The sequence below is a fragment of the Tachyglossus aculeatus genome, chromosome 15 (assembly GCF_015852505.1).
Source record: "Tachyglossus aculeatus isolate mTacAcu1 chromosome 15, mTacAcu1.pri, whole genome shotgun sequence".
NCBI lineage: Eukaryota > Metazoa > Chordata > Mammalia > Monotremata > Tachyglossidae > Tachyglossus > Tachyglossus aculeatus.
The window spans coordinates 6,283,482-6,301,404 of NC_052080.1; the positions used below are offsets into that span (position 1 = coordinate 6,283,482).

Genomic DNA, 17,923 nt, shown 5'->3' on the forward strand with positions numbered 1-17,923 from the left:
AACTTAATAATAAAAATAATAATAATAATGGTATTCGTTAAGCACTTACCATGTGCCAGGCACTGCTCTAAGCATTGGGGTAGTTACAAGATAATCGGGTTGGCCACAGTCCCTATCCCACATGGTGTTCATACTCTTAATCCCCATTTTACAAGTGAGGGAATTGAGGCACAGAGAAGTTAAGTGACTCATCCAAGGTCACACAGCAGACAAGTGGTGGAGCCGGGATTAGGACCCATGACCTTCAGACTCTCAGGCCTGTGCTTTATCCACTAGGCCATGCCATGCTTTATCCACTAGGCCAAGAGAAGCAGCGTGGCTCAGTGGATAGAGCCCGGCCTTTGGAGTCAGAGGTCAGGGGTTCAAATGCCGGCTCCACCACTCGCCAGCTGTGTGACTTTGGGCAAGTCACTTAACTTCTCTGGGCCTCAGTTACCTCATCTGTAAAATGGGGATTAAGACTGTGAGCCCCACATGGGGCAACCTGATCACCTTGTAAATTCCCCAGCGCTTAGAACAGTGCTCTGCACATAGTAAGCGCTTAATAAATGCCATTATTATTATTATTATTATTATTATATGCTGCTTCTCATGGTGGCCGTATTAAACAGGGACCCTCATGAAACAGCCAGCACCCTGGGGCTCTCAGAAAACAGCAATAGAAACCAGCGAAAAATCCGACATGAATTAATGACGAGGGTGGTCAGAACCAGCTGGATGCAGATTCTCTCTTTTACTCTTCCCTGATTTGCTTTTCTCCGGGAATGAAGGCCATGGGGGGAAGAAAACCAGAGTGAATCACCCTGGACTGTGCCAGTTGGCCTCTTCACTTAATCCTCAGGGAGTGACAATTGCTTCAATGAGCATTTCCTCAGGCTCGGGCAGGAAAAAGGGGCCGGGCCCAACCGAAGCAGATTCCCTCTGCCAGCTTCAGATGCCAAATGTTTCCTGTTGATGGGACAAGACTGGATTCCCGTTGGGGCACGGAGGGTTGGCCATTTAGTCAGCTCTGGAACAGACTGTCCTGCTGAGGCAACAGACTGGCACCAACACATTTCTTTCTGAGGCCTTTTATCCCTGGATCTCACATCTTCCGCGGGCAGTCCTAAATCACTTCTCCCTTCATGAAAACCCTTGACTCTATGGTGCCATTTTTCCTCGTTCAGCCCCACCTCCTTGGCTATTCCGTCAGCTTCAGGACCACCCAACCCCCTGCAGCCCGTGAGAAGTCCCATGTGGAGGACAGACAGACACCATGCCAAGCCACCAGACAGACCCTTGTTTGGAATGGTACATTCCTGCTTAACCAGAATAGATCTGGTGGTCTGCAAATTGGAGGGCCACGTTTGCCTGTGCCCCCGGGACATGAAGATGGCTGCCGCGCACTTGGAACAGAAGAATCGAATTTGTGCCGAGCAGCAGTAAAGGAGATGGAAAATCTTATTGGGTTTCTGATTTAATCCCCTTCAGACCGAGCTTTTTCACTAAAGAAAATATGAGTCGAAGTATTAACCCTTGAAGTCGGTTGGGATTTAGGCTCCATTGAAAGAAAAGAGTGCTCAATCACCGGAAGCAGAAATACCATTTATTTTCCGCACTTACCGCAGGCAGAGCACTGTATGAAGTGAAACACCATTGTCTAGTAGATACAGTTCAGGTCTGGGGGTCAGAAGGATCTGGGTTATAATCCTGACTCCTTCACCTATCTGCTGTGTGACCTTGGGCAGGTCACTTCACTTCTCTGTACCTCAGTTACCTCGCCTGGAAAATGGGGATTAAAACTGTGAGCCCAATGTGGGACCTGGGGAGTGTCTAACCCGATTAGCTTGTCTATTCCCCACTGCTTAGTAAAGTGCCTGGTATGGAGTAAGCCCTAAGAAAATACAATTAAAAAAAAAGTTCTAGGAAAGTATATGGTGATGAGAATTATAAGAGTCCTTGGCCCTTGAGGGGCTTACAGCTGCACATGAGAACGGAACGGCTGCGGCTTTCACTGATTGTGTGAATAACAGCAACTTTAAATTAATGCTAATAATTAAATAACAATTATAATGGCTGTGGCATTAGTGAAGCACATGATATGTGCCAAGTATGTGCCATGAGGTAGATATAAAATAATCAGGTCAGACACAGTCCCTGTCCCACATGGGATACAAAGTACCTAGTTAATAATAATGATTGTATTGGTTAAGCGCTTACTATGTGCCAAGCACTGTGGCACTGCTCTGTTCTAATCCCAGCTCCTCCACTTGTCTGCTATACACCTGTATATATACATATATCACCTGTATATATGTATACCACCTGTATATATGTATATCACCTGTATATATGTATATATGTTTGTACATATTTGTTACTCTATTTATTTATTTATTTATTTTACTTGTACATGTCTATTCTATTTATTTTATTTTGTTAGTATGTTTGGTTTTGTTCTCTGTCTCCCCCTTTTAGACTGTGAGCCCACTGTTGGGTAGGGACTGTCTCTATATGTTGCCAACTTGTACTTCCCAAGCGCTTAGTACAGTGCTCTGCACACAGTAAGCGCTCAATAAATACGATTGATGATGATGGTGATGCTGTGTGACCTTGGGAAAGTCACTTCATTTTTCTGTGCCTAGGTTACCTCATCCGTAAAATGGAGATTAAGCCCTAGGTGGGACAGGGACTGCGTCCAACCTGATTAACTTGGATCTACCCCAGCAGTTAGAACAGTGCCTGGACACAGTAAGCGTTTAACAAATGTCATACAAAAAAAAGAGGAAGGTATTGAGCCCCCTTTTTCCAGCTAAGGAAACTAAAGCACAAAGACAAGAAGCAACTTGCCCCAAGTCAGAAGCAGGCAAGTGGCGGAGCGGAGAGTAGAATCCAGGTGCTCTGATTCTCAGACCCAGAATCTTTCTACTGTTATTATTATTAATAAAGTATTTGTTAAGCACTTACTGTGTGCCAAGCACTATTCTAAGCACTGGGTTAGATAAAGGGTAATCAGGTTGTCCCACATGGGGCTCACAGTTTTAATCCCCATTTTCCAGATGAGGTAACTGAGGCACCGAGAAGTGAGAGAAGCAGCGTGGCCCAGGCTTGAGAGTCAGAGATCATGGGTTCTAATCCTGGCTCCAGCACTTGTCAGCTGTGTGACTTTGGGCAAGTCACTTCACTTCTCTGCCTCGGTTCCCTCATCTGTAAAGTGGGGATGAAGACTGTGAGCCCCACGTGGGACAACTTAATGCCCTTGTTATCCCCCCCCAGCACTTAGAACAGTGCTTGGCACATAGTAAGCACTTAACAAATGCCATTATTATTATTAAATGGCTTGCCCAAGATCACACAGCAGGTAAGTGGTGGACATGGGATTAGAATCCTCTGAATTCCAAGCCCGTGCTCGTTCCACTAAGCCACGCCGTTACTAGGCCGCGCTGCTCCCCTGAAATAGTAATGGTTTTCCTCCTCTTCTTTCTCTCCCGAACAGAACATCGCTGCAAGGATCGCAGAGAACACCGAATCACTGAGCCGCGGCCTGGGCGGGCCCCGCCACTGCCTTCTTCCCCTGCGAGTTACAATCAGAGGCGACACGAGAGCCAAGATCGGCCCTTTCCAACTGTAAGCGTTTCTGTCCCCCTTTTCAAGTCACAGGCAATGGTCCATCATGGAACTCCCCAAGACCAGTTAATAAACCCTTTATCCGGCAGGGCAAAGGCAGCGGATGGGTTGGATGGGGCCTGGAAATGTGACTTGGGGCTTTCGGAAACAAGGGATTGAACTATTTCCTGAGTTTTCTTTTCTCCCAGTGTCTGTCAGGCTGGATAGAGAGGCAGAAGCAACCGGTTTCATTCACTGAGGAGTGGAGTAAGGAGCAGGTGGTTAATAAAATGTAAAATTATAGTAATTGTACTAGTAAAGATATTTATTGAGCAGTCATTGGGTGCAATTCGCTGAAGTAAGCTCTTGGGAAAGTAAAAGCCCAGCTTAGTGCTGAGTACACTACTCAGTAAGCGTTCATAATAATAATAATAATAATAATGATGGTATTTGTTAAGCGCTTACTATGTGCAAAGCACTGTTCTAAGTGTTGGGGAGGTTACAAGATGATCAGGTTGTCCCACAGGGGGCTCACAGTTTTAATCCCCATTTTACAGATGAGGTAACTGAGGCACAGAGAAGTTAAGCAGCGTGGCTTAGTGGAAAGAGCACGGGCTTTGGAGTCAGAGGTCATGGGTTTGAATCCCAGCTCCACAAACTGTCAGCTGTGTGACTTTGGGCAAGTCACTTAACTTCTCGGAGCCCCAGTTACCTCATCTGTAAAATGGGGATGATGACTGTGAGCCCCACGCGGGACAACCTGATCACCTTGCATCCCCCCAGTGCTTAGAACAGTGCTTTGCACATAGTGAGCGCTTAACAAATGCCATCATTATTATTATTATAATTATTAAGTGACTTGCCCAAAGTCACACAGCTGGCAGTTGGCGGAGCCAGGATTTGAACCTATGACCTCTGATTCCAAAGCCCATGCTCTTTCCACATTAGAAGCATTTTCATGGCTGGGGAAAACAGCCAATTAGCACTGAATCAGCTCTGTCCCTGCTACTTATTTTTTTTCCTATTATATACTTCATTCCTCTAAAACCAACGTGTTCATTGTGCTCGGTCTCATCTCTCCCACTGAGGACCTCTCGCTCTTGACCTCCCTGCTTCATTTTCAGCTGATCACTGCACTCTCCTTCTTCAATGCCCTTCTGAAATCACACCTCCTCCAGGAGGCTTTCCCCAATTAGTAATAATAATAATTATTATTATTATATTTGTTAAATGCTTACTATGTGCCAGGCACTGTACTAAGCGCTGGGGTGATTACAAGCAAATCCGGTTGGACACAGTCCTCGTACCATGTGGGGATTCCAGTCTCAATCCCCATTTTACAGATGAGGTCACTGAGGCACAGAGCCTTTAAGTGACTTGCCCAAGGTCACACTGATTAGATCCCACAACTTTCTGAATCCCAGGCCTGTGCTGTAACCACTACGCCATGCTGCTTTACCTTATATTTGCCAACCACCATTTCAGCCTTTCCATGCCATAACTTAAACACTGAAGTACTCACAATCCCTGTAACACTTATATATGTATCTTTATACTATTCTTCCTAGCTGTAATTCAATGAAGTGTCCATCCCCTCCTCTAAATTGCAAACTCCTTGTGGGCAAGCTTCATGGTTCATTCACAGGGCTGTGCATAGAGTAGGTGCTCAATAAATGCTATTAATTGATTGTGTTGACAGGGCTTGACTGTCCATACCGCAGTTATCTCATCTGTAAAAAAAATGGGGATTAAGAGGGTGAACCCAATGTGGGACAGGGACTGTGTCCAATATGATTAACTAGTTTCTACTCCAGCACTTAGAAAAGTGCGAGAAATGTTTCTCACGATGTCGTCCTTTCGTAGCTCATTCATTTCTGGGTATCCTCTGGGGTGAAGGAAAGGAATGGAACTTAAAACATTTTCGACTTTTATAGAAATGGGAAAAACAACAAAGAAAAAGTCTTTATGCAAGCCACAGGCAAAATTTTTGGAAGGATACATTAGAATCTAAACTACATTACATTGGCATTTTGGTTAATGCTGCTAGATAAATGTTTTCAGTAGCTGATGGAAACAATTTTGGTGGCCACCTAGTCGATATCAAAATATCTCTACCCAATTCATATCAGAGTACTGCTTCATCATAGTAATCCCTATTATCACAGTTTGTACCCCAAAGATGCGCAATAACTAACAAAGCTGCAAGGCTTCCTGGAAGTAGCATGGGACTGAAAGTCAGAGGACCTAATTCAAAACCTGGCTCCACCACGTGTTTGCTGTGTGACCTTGGGCAAATCATTTAATTTCTCTATACCTCAGTTCCCTCATCTGTAAAATGGGGATTAAAATCGTGAGCCCTGTCTGGAACAGGGACTGTCTCCAACCCGATTATCTTGTATCTACCCCAGTGCTGAGTACAGTGCCTGGCACACAAGAAGCGTTTAACAAATGCTATTAAAAAAAATGAGAATGATGTCAATGGAATCTTCCATTAGGAATGACGGAGGCTCAGACCTAGACTCTAGGATGAAATAACTGAGTCAAAGAATTGATTGCGATGCAAGTAATTACCATAATTTCAGTACTGTTGCCTGGCTGAACAGACCTGGATAGCTTTGCGAGATCCTTTTATCATACTAGTGCCGAGAGAAGCAATGCAGCTGGAGTTAGGTCTGGCTACAAGCCGACTTTTCAACGCGGACCGTTTCAGTTGGTCAAAAATGATCTCTACTCACTCTAGTGCTGACTAAAAAAGGGGTGTGAATGAGGAGAAATGGAGGCCAGTGAGCTCGTCTTCAGTCTGACCCTGTATGTATGGCCACTAGTAGCCAAGTGGCCCCATGCAAAAACAGGCTCATGAACCATTGTCCCTGGACCTGGGCTCTGGTATGTTTTTTTTTTTTTTTTTCTTTTACAGTGTCTGGGAAAGTGCAAAGAATGTTTTAGCTAGAGTTATAGCAGACACACTTGTTTGAAACAGGTCCGTAATTAAGAACCGAAATATCTGCTGTTGCGTAGCTATGGGCTGTGGCGAAGACACGATAAGGGGTTTCACAAATGCAGACACACAGCTCAATAGTTCCATACCCCTGGGTTCAAATTATTTCTTTCAGCTCAGCTAGGGTAGAATAGTTGAGCTATTTTTCCCTTTATTCCTGAAAAGTGTTGATTTTGTGTCCTCTATGATAACTGCAGCCTGAATTTTCAGGAGGATTTGGCCCCAACACAAGCAACGAACCCTCTCAGTAGTTTTAGTAGCATTGATGGTTTTTAATGGACATCCTCTGAGTTGGATGCTCTATGCTCAGTGCAACAGAAACAGTAATAACAATAATAAAAAGGGTGGTATTTATTAAGCGCTTACCGTTTGTCAAACAGTGCCTTAATCACTGAGGGCTGATCTAAGGTGAAAGCATTTCTTTCCACACAGGAGCCAACTGTGATTTCCATCCTTGAGGTAGCCAACAGCAAAGGGGTTTCAGCAAACAAGGTGTTCTCATTTTACAACTAAAATAACCCACTCAATTGATGAATGGAGAACTGCCATTGTTTTTGCTGTCCTTTCAGATGGGGAAAATCAGAGTGAAATAATCGCAAACAATATGATTAGTAGTATTAGTAGAAGTAGTAGTAATTACATAATAGTATTACCTACTATAGCTTACCTACTATATACTGAGCACTGTACTAAGTTCTGGGGTTGATACAGGATAATCAGATCTGAAATAGTCCCTGTCCCATATGAGGCTCACAGTCTAAATAGGAGAGAGAGCAGGTATTGATTCCCCATTTTGCAGGTGAAGCAACCGAGGCATTGGGAAGACTTGCCCAAGGTCATGCAGAAGACAAGTGGCAGAACTGGGATTAGAACTCAGGTCATCTAACTCCCGAGCCTGGGCTCTTTCCCCTAGGCCACGCTGCTTCTAATGTAATATAATTAACTCCCCGACAACGGAGTCTTAACTGAAAGTGCCGTTCGTTGAGTTTAACGGCAAATTCATAGGATTGAGCAAACTCAGAGATAGCTCCTGGAGGAAGCTCACTGACCTCCCAACGGCTTTATAGATGCTTCTGGTTGTTTAGGCAGAATTTCTAACATGGTAAACCACTTCTAGGCTTGAGGACCCGGCCCGCTTCCTGTCAGAGGTAACAAAATAGTGAAGCCATCCCCGGGCCCGACTTTGCGGAAGCGGGCTAGTGTGAGGTCTCGGGGCTGGTTTCTCACCTACTCCTTGTGACCGTCCACATTTCCTCCCACTGTGCCCAGGCCCCCCGGCTGTTGGCCAGACCCCTTCACACTCCGGGGGTCTCCTCAGTCCGAGTTTATCCCCCCAACTTTCCCCCCAGATGAGGGAAGTCGTTGTGTGGGCCACCACTATGAGACTTCCCCCACCTCTTCCTTTGGTAACCACTTCAAAGGCTTTGTGGTATTTGGTTTCTTCCCATTTAATTCAAACCAGACACTCCTCATGAGAAACTCTCAGGAAGTGCAACCAACAAATTTAGGTTAACCCAGCCCCATAGGACAAAAAGAAACAGGGAGAATCGTTCCTCTCCACCCTCTTTTTTATTTTATGACTCTCTGTTGAGCTCCTAGAATGTGTGAGAAACTGTACTAAGCGCTGGGGTAGAAACAAGCCAGTCAGCCCCTATCCCACAGGGGGCTCGTAGTCTTAACCCCCATTTTACAAATGAGGTAACTGAGGCACAGATATTGAATTTCCATCTGGAAGATGGGGGAACTGAGGTACAGAAAAGTGACTTCTCCAGGGTCACACAGCAGACAAGTTGCGGAGAGGGGATTAGAACCTAGGTCCTCCAGACCCCTAGGCCCACGCTCTAACCACTAGACCATGCTGCTTCTGCCTCTCCCACCAAAGAACCGAGAAATTCGGTTCCTGCCTCTGGTTATCCCATGAGGATATCCAGTGGGGCAAAACTGCTTCTGGAAGCTCACATTTTTTCCGGTTTCCCAAGCCCAAGCCTTCATCCGCGCCACTTTCTCCAGGCAGGTGTCAGTGCTGGGGTTGCTGCCAACTTAAGACCTAGAGAACGGCTCCAAGAGAACGGCCTGTGAGCCAGGAGCAGCTCGTCCTGGGAGTCAGGGGATCTGGGTTCTAATCCCAACTCTGCCAGTTGCTTTCTGTGTGACCTTGGACAAGTCACTTCTCTGTACCTCCCTCCCCCCATCTGCCAAATGGTGATTTAATATCTGCCCGCCCTCCTACTTAAACTGTAAGCCACTTGTGGGAACTGATTATCTTCCATCTACCCTACACTTAGTAAAGTGCTTGGCACATAGTAAGCACCTAACACTGAAATTATTATTATTATCATTTTTTGAGCAGTAGTCAACTTGCAACACAGGGTAACGTGCTTCCTTTAAGGAAAATGGTAAAAAATGCAAGAGGCATTTCTCTTTGGACTGTGTTTGTGGTCATTGTTGAGTGGCCCTCAATAATGCCATATTCCCTTTGACCACTAACAGTCAATAGGAGGGGGTATTAGACAGTCTCCCATTTAAGTGCAAGCTTCTTGTGGATAAGGGATCATGGTACCCTTCTTACTCTATCGTTATCAATCTGAATATAACTCGGAGAGCTTTTTTTCCCACATACTTTGTAGTTTATTCTGCCTTTGTCTCATTTGTTTCTTCATCTGGGGGCTTTATGCACTAAAGGTGCCAAGCCGCCTTTGGCCTCGAGGATGCTCGTAGTAAAAGCTGACAGGACACGCTAAATGAAACATTCCCCAGAATGAATGGAACAGGAACTTTTGTCGATTCGGCTGGGATTTTCTATGCTTATAAGTAGCAGGGTCGTTCTATAAAATTTCTCCCCCAGCTGGTGAGCTCCAGGCTCTCACCAAGTCCTTGTTTATGAGTTCAGTTCACTTTGGAGAAATAAATACAACTGACTGACTGATTTCCTGATTCTCTCTCCCTCTGCCTTTCTCTTTTCTTCTCCCTTGATCTCCTCTCTCCTTCCGTCTCTCCCTCTTCCTCCCTCCCTCTATCCCTCCCTCTGTCTCTCAATCTCTCTTCAACCCCTTCGTATCTCTCTTGGAACATTCCTTCCTCTGTCTCATATTGCCTACCTTTCAAAGTAAGGCCATGTTTCTTTCCACTTGTCTCACAGCTGGGCTTTGAACTCCACAGAAAAAAGGTGCTTTGTTGAACTAATGGTATTTATTGAGCGCGTGCTTTGTGCTGAGCAACATACTAAACCCTGAATGAATACAAAATAAACTAGAATGTTATTTTAAAGCATTCAGGCCCTTCAAAATTGTATGCCCATTATGTTCAGATATATACATATATATCTGTGTACATATCATTTCTCTATGTGGGAGCATATACATATATATATACACACACATATATTCATATTGTGCATATATATATAAATATATATACTGTACATATATGTATATATATATGTACAATTACTAGCCTTACAGTATTGCTTAGAAGCTACAAAGGACAGTTAGTAGTAATAATAACAATACTGATAATTATAATCATCACCATGGTGATAGTAAGTGTAGTATTTGAAAGCACTTACTATGTATCAAGCACTGCACTAAGCACTTGGGTTCATACATGATAATCAGGTCCCGCAAGGGGCTCGCAGTCCAAGAATGAGGGAGAACAGATATTGAATCCCCATTCTGCAGAGGAGGGAACTGAGGCACGGAAAAGTTAACTGGATTGCCCAAGGTCACACAGCGGACAAGTGGCGGATCTGGGATTAGAACCCAGATCCTCTGACTCTATGGCCTGGGCTCTTTCCATTTGGCCACTATGCTTCTGGAATTACTTTGCTTTTACAGATGTGGAAACTGAGGCAAATAGATTATAGGACTTGATCCCAAATCAAATTGAGGGGAGCTCAGTATTCTCAATAGCCACTCCTGTACTGGTTCCAGAATCTTCCACATAATAATAATAATAATGGTATTTATTAAGTGCTTACTATGTGCAAAGCACTGTTCTAAGCACTGGGGAGGTTACAAGGTGATCAGGCTGTCCCATGGGGGGCTCACAGTCTTAATCCCCATTTTCCAGATGAGGTAACTGAGGCACAGAGAAGTTAAGTGACTTGCCCAAAGTCACACAGCTGACAGCTGGCGTAGCCGGAATTTGAACCCAAGACCTCTGACTCCAAAGCCCGTGCTCTTTCCACTGAGCCACGCTGCTTCTAGTAAGCACTCCACATGAAACAGGGAGATTTTAGCCAACTGGCTCCACAACTCCACTGTTCAGATCTCATGTGGGATCAGTTAGATCAGGTACAAAAGCCACATTTTTACATTTCCTGCTGGAATCCGGGCCACTTTATAAACACTTCAACAGATGTCATTTGTACAGTTTCAAAGTAAAATAAGCCACCCACTAGTGTAAAATAGAAAAACCAAAAAGAAAGTGAGATACGAGGGGAAGTAATTTCTCGCCGGCAGCCACAGCAAAAGCAGGGGGAACAGGGAGAAACAGACAAGGAGATAAACACTGGGTGTCTGTCACAGTAAGAGGAATCAGAGGTGAAGGTTCCTTTAGCTCAAGCTCCAGTGTGGCTCCAGCCGACACAGATCTGTCTTGGGCTTGTTTTGTAAAATAAATACGATAACTTGCGATTCTCCTTCTCTTCTTTATCCTCCTTCTCCTTCCTCCCCCTCTTCTGCATCCTCCCCCTCCTCTTCCCTGCTTTTCCTCCGCTTCCTTCTCGGTCTCCTCTCCCTTCCTTCTCGGTCTCCTCTCCCTCCTCTTTCTCCCCCCACATCCTCTTTCTCATCTTTCTCCTCTTTCTTCTCCCCCGCCTTCTCCCTCCTTCTCCTCCTCCTCCTCGTCTTCCTCTCCTCCTCCTTCCCCTCTTCTGCCTTCCTCCCTTATTCTTCAGTCTCCTCAACCTCCTCTTCTTCTCCCTGCAGGTTTTCCTGTCAAAGTCAAGTTGACTTGGGAAGGTCGGTGTGGCGAAAGAAGGCTTTCAGCTTCATCAGGGTCCCCTCAAACCTTCTCAAAAGGACTGTGGGAGCTGGTTTGGCTCAAAGCACCTGGGGCACTTTGCCCACATCCAGAGCCAACCTGGCTCAGAGCAGCCTCTGAGGCAGCAGAGGGTTAGGATGGCATCGGCTAGTCTGATCAGCCAATCCGATCCCAGTTCAGACGCCTTCCTGACAGCTGTTTCCATTTCATTTTTCATTCAATCGTATTTATTGAGCACTGACTCTACGCAGAACACTGTACTGAGAGCTTGGAAGAGTCCAATATGACAATAAGCAGACACATTCCCTGCCCACAACAAGCTTACCGCTGCCGAGTCCTCCCGATTGGAGGAGACACCCATGATTGGAGGACTTAGGAGGGGAATGCAGCAGCTCTGAGGCAGGAAGGGTGGGCCGGGGATTTTCGCCCGTGGTGATGTGAGGCCAGCGCTCTGCACACAGTAAGCTCTCAATAAATACGATTGAATGATTGAATGAATCTGCTGCGAGCCCAGGGTAGTGCTGAGCGTCCCGTGCATCTGGGTGGGCATCCAGGGCCCATAAGGGCCATCACTAGCCACCATGGGGTGAGCACCAGGGCCCAGGTGGCCCAGTTCCAAACTTCATATCTGCAGGTCACCTCTCATGGCAGACTGAGATACCCTGAGGCCTGTCTAGGTGACCCAGTGGCTCATGGCTTCCCTAAAGCAGCCCTGTGAGAGCCACATTTTCCTCCTGTCCTGACCTTCAGTCAGGACAGGGAAATTTTTTTCTACTTGTAGCCTATTTCTTCTCTCTTTTTTTTTAATGGTATCAATTGTTAAGTAGTTACTATGTACTATGTGCAAAGCACTGTTCTAAGCGCTGGGGAGGTTACAAGGTGATCAGGTTGTCCCACAGGGGGCTCCCAGTCTTCATCCCCATTTTACAGATGAGGTCACTGAGGCATCATCATCATCAATCATATTTATTGAGCGCTTACTATGTGCAGAGCACTGGACTAAGCGCTTGGGAAGTACAAACTGGCAACATCTAGAGACAGTCCCTACCCAACAGCGGGCTCACAGTCTAAAGGGGGGAGACAGAGAACAAAACCAAACATACTAACAAAATAAAATAAATAGATATGTACAAGTAAAATAAATAGAGTAACAAATATATACAAACATAGATACAGGTGCTGTGGGGAAGGGAAGGAGGTAAGATGGGGGGGATGGAGAGGGGGACGAGGGGGAGATCACCATCATCATCATCAATCGTATTTATTGAGCGCTTACTGTGTGCAGAGCACTGTACTAAGCGCTTGGGAAGTACAAATTGGCAACATAGAGAGACAGTCACAGAGAAGTTAAGTGACTTGCCCAAAGTCACACAGCTGACAATTAGTGGAGCCGGGATTTGAACCCATGACCTCTGACTCCAAAAGCCCGGGCTCTGCCCACTGAGCCACGCTGCTTCTCAATCACGCTGCGATTCTGGCACTTCCCTAAAGCGGGATTTCTGGCAATGGGACACCTCGCTTCTGCCAATGATTGTTGCATTTGGGAAGCTTCTAGTTGGGCTGGTGGGAATAATAGTAATTATAATAATAATAATGGTATTTGTTTAGCGCTTACTATGTGTCAGGCACTGTACTAAGCGCTAGGGTGAATACAAGCAAATCGTGTTGGATACAGTTCCTATCCCACGTGGGGCTCACAGTTTCAATCCCCATTTTACAGATGAGGTGACTGAGGCCCAGAGAAGTGAAGTGACTTACCAAGGTCACACAGCAGACAAGTGGCGGAGATGGAATTAGAACCCATGACTTTCTGACTCCCGGGCCTGGGCTCTAGTCACTATGTTAAACAGCATGATTTAGTGGATAGAGCACAGGCCTGAGAGTCGGAAAGACCTGGGTTCTAATCCTGCTCCGCCACATATGGAGTCATGCTACTTCTTAAGGTGAACCCGAAGACGGAGCCGTGAGCCCCATGTAGGACAGAGACTGTGTCCAATCCAATTATCTTGTATCTACCCCAGCGCTTAGTACATTGCCCGGCACAGAGTAAGCTCATAACAAATACCATAAAGAAGAAGAAGTCAATCGATGTGTTTTTACCAAGTAGTTAGTCAGTCACTTCTCTGGGTCTCAGTGACCTCATCTGTAAAATGGGGATGAAGACTGTGAACCCCCCGTGGGACAACCTGATCACCTTGTAACCTCCTCAACGCTTAGAACAGTGCTTTGCACATAGTACAGTACAGTGCCCAGCACACACAGAGAAGAAATAGGCTACAAATAGAAAAAAATTTCCCTGTTAGTCAGTCAGTCAGTCAGATTTATTGAGCACTTACTGTGTGTAGAGCACTGTACTAGCACTTTGGAGATTACAATATAACAATGTAACAGGCACACTCCTTGCCCAAAGTGACTTTACAGTCTAGAGGGGAAGGCAGACATTGATGTAAGTAAATAAAATTACATATATGTATAAATCGGAACCGAATTGGACTTTGACCTGGTGAGGAGAGGAGTTTTAGCTGTGTATCAGTTTCATGCAGAAACAAGCAGACCCCATCACCGAGTTATTTTTCAATGTGTGCACGATGATGGCTTAGGTAGCGTAACAAGCAGAACTCCAGATTCTGTCTGTTCCTGCCTCTTGGCTTCCTTGTGCTCCTGAGCAGCACTAGCTCATTAGATCTGGGCTTTCCATTTTTGCCATGACAACGGGCAAGGCGGGCGTGATCCTGAAATTCACTGCGGATTTAACCAGAGCTTAAAGAATTCTTCTCTTCCTCGGTCGGTAATTGTTGCAAAGGGAACCGGTTGCCAAACTGCCCCTCAGAGGCTGTTGTTGGACATCAGAATCCGATCTATTTGAAATCAAAGGGGAGGGGAAATCGATGCACAGAAACATCTCTTAAAAGCAGTCCCCAGAATCAGAACATTTTGGGAAGTGGAAAGGTGGCCGGGTGTTTCGCAAAGACTCAAACGGCAGAGGAAAGAAATGGAAATTCTTTGGGGGGATTTTTAGAGAACCTATAAAGAGACTTATATCTATACCCACACCCTTATGTACAGATGCACTGATAGAAGTTTATTTAAATGCTGAATTTCTCACCTGGGACTAATTTGAGGCTCTTTTTTTCTTTTAACCTATTGTTGCAGTTTTATCTGTGCAGCGCAGTCATGATTCTAGTGTGACCGGAAGTGTGTTGTGTTATGGGGTTTTTTTAATTTTTTTCTTCCTTTTTGCATTTCATATTTATAGTTTAACAGCACCCGCCCGCCTTCTCCCACTGAGTGTTGCCACATGGCCCCGTGGAGTAGAAAGGTATTGGACACAAAGCTTTCCTTTCCAGTCCTGTCTCCTTCGCTGCCTTCCCGTCAGCCTGACTCTGTCTCCCTCTCACTTCTCTTTCTTTAACTTTTTGATAAACTCTCCGTCCTAAGGATCTGCCATCCGTGTGCTCTGTTGGAAACACGGCCTCGCTCCTCCCCCTCCGCCTCTCCATCCCACCCCCTGAGATGGGTTCCGGACTAAGCGGTTTAGAAGAGGCCTGTTTGACTCAGATCAAAAAAAGGCCCTAATACCTCCAGTGGATGCGGCACTTTTATATCCGGCCAAATCCAGATTTGCCCTACGTTGATCAGAACTGGAAGAGAGTAACTTCTCCTACCAGCTTCTAAAATGATGTCAGACTCACAGGATTCCCCTGCCTAGCTATCCCCTGCCACTGGTTGCGAAAAAGGGCCTTTGGCAACTACTCAAAGCGTGGAGTCTGATCACAGCTCTTTCTTTGTCCCATTCCATTGTTATTCAAGGAAGGAATCAGCAACAAAATGCAGCCTCTGTGGGTTTGTGTTTTTTTTTATGCACCCAACTTTTTTTTTCCTTTCTGGAAGTTACCTAGGAAACGAAGTCTTTTGTGCCTCAAGTTTATATGAGCTATTCACATCTGCTGGGAATCGGCAGAAAAGCTGAAGAGAGAGAGCAGGTTGCGATGTTGCACTAAAACGTACATGGAGAGAACACATTTTTCTCATGGGGGGGAACCCATCTTCTTGGGAGTTTTGGGGGGTCCTGACAGAAACCTCTGACAAGGTAAGCAAACTCCGGAGGCTGGTTTAAAGAGATGGCACCTGAGATCCATCGCAAAACTCCCTAGAAGGACTTGAGCAGGGTGCCTGGGGCCGGGCTAGGGACCAGAGAGGAGAAGGAGCGGCGGGTGGCAGAAAAGATAGATTCCCCAAATAAGTATTTAGCTTAGCCTTAACATGAGATTCTGTGATCTGGAAAGGGAGAAAGGCCCTTGCTTATTGGCGGCTGTGGTCCTCACCAAGGCCAAACGTGGCTCAATGGGGGAAAACAGCCAAGTAAGGCAAGAGTTCCTGTGCTGTTGAACTGAAAGACAGGAGAGGGGAATCCAGCCTCAAGCCCCTGGCCTCTAATCACCCAGAACCCCCCACCCCCACCCCACCGAACAAAACAGAACAAAACAAAAAACCCAAAGATGATAACTGCAATGATGCAGGGGTGCATAGGGTGGACTTTATTTATACCCAGCTAGATCCACCAGATAAAATGAAAGCTTTCTTGGTGGGAGGAATGTAACCAACAGCACCTAGGACTTTACTTCCCATTATAGTAAGGGAAAGATGGTCTTTGCTTTTTCCTTTGTGGCCAGGCCAAACTGAAAAGCACCTTTTTAAAGATGTTTCTACCATTTTCAAATGAACACCTCTCACCCTTTTTTCCGACCCCTTTTCTTTTTGCCTGCTTGTGTTGCTAAGTGTGCAGTGGAGTTTGGGAGGAGCCAGGTTTTACAGCTGGGGTTGCGGAAGGCGTGAAGGACTATGTGACTTCAGTTTTCCTAGACTTTACAGTGAACTCTTTCTAGCCACCCTATCCTTGGTCTCTTGCTGCAGATATCGGAATATCATCGTTTTGAGCCACACTGAGTCTCAAATTTTGCATTCTAGGAAAGACAAAATCTATTTCTCTCCCTTATGTACTGTAGACTCACAATTTGTGATGTTTGGGGACTTGTAGCTCCAGAGACCCCCACATTAACACATGGAGTTTTAATTTACCTCGGAAGATATGTTGTGTAGGCAGTTTCCTTTTTCCTCTGCTTTGCCTGACTTCTGAAACAGTATTGCCCACGTATTTCCTAACCTCAACTAACTTCTTCCTTTTTCCCTCCATCTAATTTCCGATCGCCCTTCTCGTTCGGTTGTGGTTCTGATGAAAAGCATGCATGAAGCTTCTGAATTGTGATTGCTGAATCTGAATGTGTTCATTCGCAGTCCCATCCCCCAGAGAGCGAGGATTCAGATGTCATGTTAGGGCAGAGGCCGAAAAATCCAATCCATAACATCCCTTCAACACTGGATAAACAAACCAATTGGAGCAAAGAACTACCTCTCCCGACTCCAGAGGAGAAAATGAAACAAGATGCCCAAGTGGTTTCTTCTTGCATCATCCCCATCAACGTCACTGGTACAGTTGCCTTCGATCTTTCTCTGGTGTAATGTGGGGTTGGACAGCTGGATCAGAACAAAATGTCATATCATCTGTGTCCAAAACTTGGACATACTTGTGAAAGAAAATGTGTGAGAAACTTTGCAAGAGAAAATGCTTTTGTCCCCAAAATACCCACAGAACGTGCCTGTTCTGTGTTTACCCAAAGCACGTGTTAGCTAGTAGCCATTCGCATGGAATTGAGATGTGTTATATCCCAATTGTTATGTGACAGGGACTTCTGATTTTTAAATAAATGCTCAAAAAGTAGGCCTGGCTGTAAACTGACTGAAAGAAAGGAGCTAACCCTGATGGTCAGTCATTGGCCATCATGAACCGCAACCAAGGAAGACAAGAGTTAACCCTTTAGGATTTTTAAAATTGCAAAACTACAAGTTGCATTGCCGCCAGATGTATAGATCACCACTCAGACCTATTTTTATGCTTCCCAAGTGACGAAATGGCTGTGTTTGCTCCATCCTTCAGATCATTTTGGTCTACTTTGCTGTGTTTGATTAAAGGGGTCTTCCACTCGTCAAAGTAACATAGATATCTAAATGTACATCCATTTATTTATTCTCTTTAAGCAAAAGTCTGTTCTCCCCCCACCGCCCACCACCCTTCTTCTGTGTGGGGTTTGGTGATATGCATGTCTTGTTGAGTGGAATGAAAAACTGTCAGAAGTTTTCCTCAGAAATTATTTACCAGCGATTTTTCATCTGGGTCAAATAGGGAGATCTGAATAACCAGTTGAATGACATTTATAAAAGACTCCAACTTAGAAGAATTAGTTATTCCCTCCACTGGGCTTCTCCAGAGAAATCATTTGCCTGGTCTAGCAGAAAGTG

The 17,923-nt window shown here is 45.3% G+C and overlaps 1 protein-coding gene across 1 annotated transcript in view; it reads left to right on the top strand.

Annotated features, from left to right (window-relative positions):
- NHS (NHS actin remodeling regulator) overlaps positions 1-17,923 on the top strand; it is a 232,402-nt gene that overhangs the window by 199,005 nt on the left and 15,474 nt on the right. Inside the window, 3 exon segments of the mRNA XM_038757120.1 lie at positions 3,476-3,606; positions 14,823-14,885; positions 16,862-17,054. Coding sequence (XP_038613048.1) covers positions 3,476-3,606; positions 14,823-14,885; positions 16,862-17,054 — 387 coding nt within the window.